Genomic DNA, 8803 nt, shown 5'->3' on the forward strand with positions numbered 1-8803 from the left:
TCCACGAACAGGGGAAAAAAAAGTATCTAGCTGTCAGCTGCTAGCCCTGCCACCATTGCCGTCTTGCTTTAACTAACGGAAACTTACAGAGATTCGGTTATAAACACTGAGCAACTGTCCCGCTTTCGCCAGTACGCGCTCTTTTGAGCATGGCACGCAGCACCACAGTTCGAGACGGCTAATACATAGGTGTAACAGTCGGAAGAAGTGTTAGTTTGTTTACTTAAATGAACCATGCCCATTTTGTTATGGCATGTTTGCTATACGAAATGCGCCTCGTGTTTATTAGCGAATTTCACATCAAAGATTGATTAATTGAGTAGGAAATCAGTTTGGCACGGCATTTGAGACCAGCATACACCTTCCGGTAGTATGAAACAGGTCAAAAACTGTTCAAATCCGCAGATAAAATTTTTGTTTTGAATTTCTGTATAGCAAAATAGTGAACTTTTCGTGAACATTAACGGCAAAGAACTCACCAACACTGGGAGACTGTGAGTTCCTGCCCACCTGTTCATTTTCCATCGTGACCACAGTTGATGAAGAAGCTTTTGTGACTTCATTCGTGAATTTTTTTACCGTTGTCAGATCATAAAAGCTTTCGGAATGCGCTTTGCTCGCCAGTGTGGCCAGCTCTATGGGCTTATCTGTTGAACTACACATTTTTGCCATTTTAGATTTACTGCGGCAGTTTCAGCACTCCTGCATTGGCTTCCAGATGTTTCACTTATTTTCACAAAGGTTTTCTCGAGGGTTATCACACAGAGATTTCCGTGGTCTAGTGCGCGAGGTGAAACGAAGGAGGATGACACAAGCATGTTGACTTACTGCATCAGCAATTTTCGAATTGATTACTGTTCAGTAAAACATAACGAATACTGAAAACTCGATCAGTTCTCTATTTTAGATTTTACTGAGTTTTAGTCATTCACCGAAAAATTCAGTACTTGCTATTAGGTAGCTCTATTACCGTATTCAGTAGTTTGTTGTAAGGAGCTGTTCAAAAACTACGTAGTAGTTTAGGGGGGGGGGGGGGTTGACATTTATCCACGGCCCATTCAAATTTAAAAAAAAAATTATGGACAATTGTCTACGCAGGGGAAGGGGGGTCAAGAATCCCAAAAACTATCTACGTAGCTAATGAACAGTCCCTAAAAGCTACTGAACATCAGTAGTTTTATGTTTTCATGCTTAAAAATACTGGTTTTTGAGTCAAAAGTTATTATACGTCGTTTGGTGGCCCCGTAATGTTACTTAAGTCAAAGTGTATTTACCAGGATATTCGGGAGAATTATCAATCACATCCCGTAAAAAAAATTAAATAAAAATACAATGATTTTCATTGTCATCGTAACCATGATATTTGCTGTCAAAACAATGGACATTTTTGTCCATTACCATAAAATCACAACGAAATTCATGGTTCACAACAATGAAAATCATGGTATTTGAGAAATTTACAAAAAAAAAGGGGGGTTGTTAAGCATCTTAACAATATAAAAAAGTGATTTTTCCCGAACAAATATGATCTCATCACACTAATTTTCGTTGTTTGAGCATTGTATCGTTAAAAATCGATTTTTTTTTCTACCGTACGATTAATTTTTAAACATTTAATTTTAATGTACTCAAAATTCAACAGTAAAAATCATTGTAATTTCGTTGTTTTATTATAATTATTTTTTTCGGGGTGTCCTCACATGCAGCCCATTCATCATTTCAGGACCACCGAAATCATCTTAGCAACAAACGGTTCGATTTATCCACTTTAATAATGAGAAAGTGAAACGACGAACGTACACTTTTCACGGGTTTCTCTATGCTGTTACTTAAGACAAACGGCATCTCCAATAAAAAAAAAGATTCCCAGCAGCATAATTTTGTCACACAACAAAATGTTCACACCGTTTTCAGCATGCATTGGTTCATTTCGACACTACAGTTTTATGTAGCGAGGGCGCATTCTAGGGTGGCGTATCGAATAATCGGTGTTTGTTTACCTACTATTCCCTTTGTATAGACTTCTCTGACGTTTGTGAATTGCACAAGTAGTAATGCAGAACTTTGGGTAAATTCAAAGGTTTTCTTGCACTAATACTTATAATTTACCCCGAGTTCTGCACTAATACTTGTGAATTTCACAAACGTCACAGAAGTCTATACTTTGATGTGTGAACATATGTTTTCAACTATCAAATATTTTCACATCAGTCTAAAAACCAATGCAACCCGCAATACTGCTTTAATTCCATAAATTACACAAAGTAGAACATTAACTACTTTTTACGTCCATTAATTACAGTCGAAATTTCGTAATTAAAGTACGTTAATTACATTTTCAATACTTTTAATTACATAAAGTACGGTTAGTAAAATTTAATTACCGTCAGTACTACTTCAAAACGCATGAATTGCTTTAAGTACTTTTGATTGCATTTGCGTGCCCCTCGGCAGGAGCATCGATTGACAACAGCCCAGTGGCAGGCACGTAGGCAACATGTTATACCGTGACAGCGGGCCCAGCACAGCAAAATAAACGATTTGAGCCCGGGACAACACGCACCATGCTATAAAATGGTGCTCGATGGTTTACAAAGTGATAACACGATGACAAATCATCTTTATTTTGAGTAATTGAGCAATGTACTTCTGCTTACATCATATGTACGATGCAGCATTGATGCAGCTGTGAAATGAAATGAATATATCTTATGAAAGTTCATCTGGAAAAGTCAAAGATGCACATCAGTCTGATCGTGAAAACATTTTCTTCCTCAATTCGAATGTTATATTGGAAGGATTTTACGCAGGCTTGATGAAAATTATGATTTAATCGAGGATTTAATGCTAATTTTTACGAATTTTATATGCAGTCTGTCAACATTATCATCATCATGCAGTGGCGACATCTGCGTCGAGCTTTTATGGTAATCTCCCAATAGAAAAAAATATTTTACATTCATGGCATCATTGGTCAACTCCATCGGCTCCATCAAATATCACGCACAACTTTCTGAAGGGTATTAAATATTCAAAAACATTAATGGTGGTAAGCTCCAACCGGTATTATCCTCGGATTAAATCCCGATTAAGAATGTCCGGCTGGTTTGATGTCGACATCAGAGTTAATCAACAGAACTCTGAGCAAACATTTTTCAGATCATACAAATAGGGACGGTATTAAAAGTTAATCCGAGTTGGAGCTTACCGCCATAAGAAGAGTGAGAAGATCGATTGTCAAGTCCCGTCTCGGCGTTAAACAACCCATTTATCATTAATTCAGTGCCAACATTTCAAAGGGGCGTAATTGCATTTGTAAACAATGGCTTTAGCCATAGATTTCTCGCAAATAAAAGCTCACTCATGAAAAATAATAACACCAGCAGGTAGAGGAATGTTTCCTCTACCAGCTAGCATTGTAATTTTGGAGAGGTGAGATATCATTCGCGAGAAATTGACGGCTAAAGTCATTGTTTACAAAAGCAATTACGCCCCTTTGAAATGTTGACACTGAATTGTATTGTTGTACATCTATTGTAAAACCAATATGTTAAAATTTCTTTTACAATACGTGTACAATAAGATCGATTGTTAACAATAGGTTTTGATGTAATTGTATTTTATGTTATGGAAATTGTATGGTTATTTTTTCCGGGCGTTATTCTTAAAATTAATTTAAATACAATTTAATCTTCCAATTTTTGCAGAATTCACTCTGGCATCACTGCTAATTTTTATCAGTGGATTTCGACAAAATTCACCAACATTCAACGCGAATCAAATAGTTTTTCAGTAATCAATGGCTAACTCCGTAGATCGAATTCAGAATGTTCGAAGCAATAATTTACTGATCGCTGAAGATGGCGGGAATCAGAAACGATTGCAAAATCTACTTTTTGAAGTAAGCATCGCTACCGTCATATTCCTATAGCATTGATTTATAATAAAATAACCAAAATAAACTATCCCACTAGACAGCAGTTCGGTATGCTACGGCTAATAAGCATGTTATCTTTGTAACGGAAAAGCCCATCGATAGCGTATCACCCGAAGTCTTCAGCAACTACAGCACTATCTACAAGAAAATTATATTCATGTAAATTGTTGTCAAATACTTATAATGCTTAATAACACTATTATAACGATTTTAGTTATTCAAAATCGGCTGAAGCAGTGCTACTGAAACTGAACGACATCAAAGGATGGAATTTCACACCCAGCTTGGTAATTGTAGAATCCATCCAGAACCTGCTGCGAGGAGCCAGCAGTAGTGGAGAGGATCTGCACTATGCCTATAGTGTTTTCCTGGCATCGGTGCTGGATACCATTTGCTTCTTTTCCCAGAAGCAGTGCGACCGATCACAGTGTATCATCACCGTTGGGCGGGACGTAATCGATTCTGGAAGCGTTGTGGTAGAACCATTCTTTAAGCAAAGCAATTTGGTGCACGGAAACGATATCAACTTATGTTCCGATGTACTTGACATGCTAAGAGAATGTTGCTGAAATGAAGACTAAAAGAGATTTTAACGTAATATAGCTTGGGGGTGCCTTTTTTGTTGAACGAATCACCTCACCTTTCCAAATGTTCGGTTAGCAAATGTTAACCCTTTCCCGCCCAAAGTGTTTTGGTATAAGCAATTTAAAAAAAAAACTAAACGCTGCTCGGTTGAACACTCGCTGCAAGCCGTAAATAGCGCTCTCTAAGCTATAATTAGTTCGAAGAAGTGGAAGTCTCAGCATAAGACTGTTGCGTAGTGATCGAGGTTGAACATTAATGTTCACTTGTTGCAGAATTGCTTCGCAGTCGATTCTTTCTTGCAGAGTATCGGCGACGGTTAAGGCTCTGAAAACATCTCTTCTGATACGTAAGGGCTCGATGATGATCAATTGGCAGCGATTCTCGTAGCTTGGAAGACGAAGTGGATATCTCCAAGGCAGCTTACGGAGCGCGAAGCGAAGAAAACGTCGTTGCATAGATTCAATTCGCTCGGCCCCATTATTGTAGTTCGGGCTCCACACTGCAGAGCAGTATTCCACCTTAGATCGTAAGAGAGCAATAGAGCGATTTCAAGCAGTAAATGTCTGTGATGTTCTTAGTAATCTTGAAGACAAAGCCAAGAGTACTGGACATTTTGTCGACGACACACTATATATGGTGTGAGTATGTCAGCTTTGAGTCTAGAAAAACGCCTAAGTCTTTCACGGTATGCACCCGTTCGATAGTCGTGCCTAGTAGTTCGTAGTTGAAAATAATCGGTTGTTTCTTGCGTGAGAATGTAATAACTGTACACTTAGCTGGGTTGACCACCAGTCGGTTTAGACTACACCAGTCAGCAAAGATGTCAATCTGATTTTGGAGAGAACGGCAGTCGGCGAGTGAGCGGATGCGCAGAAAAACTTTCAGATCGTCTGGAAACGTGTGATAACATGGTTAACGTCGTTGAAGTAAAGGAGAAATACCAATGGTCCCAGATGGCTATGGCTATGAACGAAACCATCTCAAAAGATTTCCACCGATCCCTAAATAACGTCCTAGTAAATAACGTCCGTTTGGGTCCGAGCAATCAAACTGTCTGTGATGTAAGACGTTAGGCACAGCAGGTTCGTAGTTGTGGAACACCCAGTTATGAATCCGTGTTGATCTATACTTAGATATTGCTTGCAATGCGCATTTAAAAACTCTATGACAACTAATTCAAAAAGTTTTGATACAGCCCTCAGCGACGTGATTCGCCGGTAGTTATTAACGTCGCGTTTGCTTCCCTTTTATGAATAGGAAAAATATTTGCAGGCTTCCAGCAAGACGGAAAGATTACTCTGGAAAGAGATAGCAGTGGATCTAAAAGACAAGTGATGTTCTTTTATGTTAAGTTGACATCGGCTTTCGTAACTGGGTAATCGAAACGGATCATTCCAAGGCAATCTAGGCAACGCAAAACGAAGAAAGCGACGTTGAACAGATTCAATTCTCTCGGCACCGTTGTTGTAGTTTGGGTTCCAAACCGCTGAACAATACTCAAGCGTCGATCGAACAAGCGAACAATAGAGATTTTAGACAGTAGTTATCAGTGAAGTTTTTAGCTATCCTAAAAATGAGCCCTAAAGTTCTTGATGCCTTATCGACAACATACGCAATGTGTTGCTTGAATGAAAGCTGCGAATCCAAGATCACACCCAAGCCTTTCACCTGATTCACACGTTCGATTGTCGAGCCAAGCAGGTCATAGCTAAATATTATCGGTTGTTGTTTTCGTGAGAACGTAATAGCGGAGTATTTGGCTGGGTTCACTACCATTCTGTTTAACCTGCACCAACTAGCGAATACATTCAGCTGACGTTGAAGAAAGTGACAGTCAGCAATGGAGCAGATTCGTAGGAAGATGTTGAGATCATCATCACCGAGGAGCCTCGATGACCAGATGCACGTCGTTAAAGTACAGTATAAAAATCAACGGTCCCATGTGGCTTCCCTGAGGTATACCTGATGTGGCGAGGAAGCTAGCTGATCTGCAATCTCCTATGGCAACCTTTAGTTGGCGACCGGTATGATATGATCGAAACCAACTTAGAAGATTACCGCATACACCGAGTCTGCCGAGTTGCAATAGCATGGTTCAACTTGTCGAATGCTGCGGATAGGTCTGAATAAATAACGTCCGTTTGAACCCGATCCGACATGCTTTCGGTTATATATGATGTAAGACACAGCAGATTGGTGGTTGTAGAGCGGCCGACAGTAAACCCATGTTGATCAGCACTCAAATATTGCTTGCAATGGGACAGCAACGGTTCCATAATCACTAGCTCGAATAGCTTCGAAACGGCACTTAGCGATGTAATTCCTCGATAGTTATCCACAGCTCGTTTCCTTCCTTTTTTGTGGACGGGAAACATGTGCGCAAATTTCCAGCAATGCCACTGGAGAGACACTCGGAACAGGCGAAGAAGCGGAATTAACAAGCTAGCTAGCAAGCAAGCTCTTCAAAAATACAGAAAAGGTCCAGGATTGAAGGATGACTTGAGCAGAGTCGCGGCCTTTGAAATCATCTCAGCATTAACATCAATTGCACCCAGCGTTTGATCATTTACTGGAATGTTCCTGGCAGCCAGGTTAATATGGTCGTCAGTTAGTATCTCATTAATGAATACACTAGCAAACTTGTCGAAAAAAAAGGCGGCATATATCCTGAACGGTGGCAGCAACTTCTCCGTTGAATTGTCCCATATGAATCGGAAATTAAGCAGAGATAAGACAGTTATGCTTTCATGGGCAGCATAGTCCTTTGGTTTGTTTTTTCCGTCGATCTTGTTTTCCGTGCTGAGCACCAATGCTACTGACGTGCCAGGAAGGCAGCTCCCACACCTGGACCCTACCTATCGACCCATCAAACTCATGAACCGGGGACCAACGGCTTTACTTCCCATCCGAAGGAAGGCGTGATCAGAGATGTTATGCCTCAGAACATCCCGGCGGCGCCGACTGGGATTGAACCCAGGCCTGTTGGGGTGAGAGGTAGTCACGCTTACCACTACACCACCGGCGCCGTTATGGGCAGCATAGTCCATAATTGTCTGATCTTGGGACGAAATAAGATTCATGATTTTAAATCTATTGGTAGTTGTTATTGTTATTGTGCCATGCTGGAGGGGGCATTGAGCCTGGTCACCAGTGTAATGTTGATGACCAATTATACCACTTCCATTCAGCTATCAAATAGATATACATGAGATGGCTCTTAGATAATGACTTATGCGAGTCGATTGAAATCACCCGAATATTAAATAAGGGCTAAGTTGATCCTTAACATAGAAGCATAGATGCATAGGTGAAGGATAAGAGCAAGGAGAGGCAAAGGTATTGAAATGCAGAATTAGATGTCGTCGAGATTGAATGCACACGTTGATCCAGGTACCTATCGTATAAATTTGTAAATCATCTAGTAATGATTATTGTCAATAATACTTACATTTCGAAAGATGATGCTACCTATTTTACCTTTTATGTGATACTTATCATCACAGAATCCAACTTTGAATCGTAGACCAGCTCCATTAACAATACACTCGTTCCGAGAAGGGGCTCATGGTACCACTCATCCTGTATAGTCATCTTCTTCTTCTTCTTCAGGTTCGCTCACCACCCGGAATGAACGCTCGGTGCGGTTAGTAATATCAAATAGTGTTACATGCAAACGAAAAAGAGATACAACCAGGATTAGTTTTTTGAAGTAATAGTTTCATCTGTATACCCATCCGAGTAGGCTCTGCCCGCGAACGGTTGGTTTTGTTTTCGCTGGCGCTGATTTCATTGGCAAATGAAAGTTGGCACTCGTGGAGAATAGAAGAACTATAACAGTGATGATGCTTTCAAAATTTTCCACTGGGAAGTATACGAATGCAATCTTAAAATGCTTTTATTTTGCAAATGGAACATTTTATTTAAATCTGGTTGCTGCTACAGTGGTAGAAAAGCTCAAATCTATGTGTACACCTAAAAATCTGAAAAGAAATTAATTTTTCTGTATTATTTGTCTATTGAGTAGTCCTTAAGTTTTCTACTAACATAGCATCAACCAGATTTAAATAAAATGCTCCATTTGCAAAATAAAAGCATTTTAAGATTGCACTCGTATACCTCACCGTGTAAAATTTTGAAACCATCATCACTCTCATAGTTCTTCTATTCTCCACGAGTGCCAACTTTGATTTGCCAATCTGTTTTCCGCATATTTTTCAATTGTACCAAATCAAAAAAATATTAGTTTTCGAGTATGGACAAGTGTAAATTAAGATCTATCAC

General features: G+C 39.6%; 1 protein-coding gene across 1 annotated transcript; it reads left to right on the plus strand.

Moving 5' to 3' along the window:
* The first annotated feature begins 3760 nt into the window (after positions 1 to 3760).
* LOC135698550 (uncharacterized) lies at positions 3761 to 4624 on the plus strand. The gene is made up of 3 exons (XM_065218579.1): positions 3761 to 3901; positions 3975 to 4096; positions 4152 to 4624. The coding sequence occupies exons 1-3, from the start codon at positions 3800 to 3802 to the stop codon at positions 4504 to 4506; spliced, it is 579 nt and encodes a 192-aa protein (XP_065074651.1). The 5' UTR covers positions 3761 to 3799; the 3' UTR covers positions 4507 to 4624.
* The last annotated feature ends 4179 nt before the right edge of the window (positions 4625 to 8803 follow it).

The sequence above is a fragment of the Ochlerotatus camptorhynchus genome, unplaced genomic scaffold (genome assembly GCF_037179485.1).
Source record: "Ochlerotatus camptorhynchus isolate MF236.1 unplaced genomic scaffold, CSIRO-AGI_Acam_v1.1 ptg000090l, whole genome shotgun sequence".
In the NCBI taxonomy this organism is placed as follows: domain Eukaryota; kingdom Metazoa; phylum Arthropoda; class Insecta; order Diptera; family Culicidae; genus Ochlerotatus; species Ochlerotatus camptorhynchus.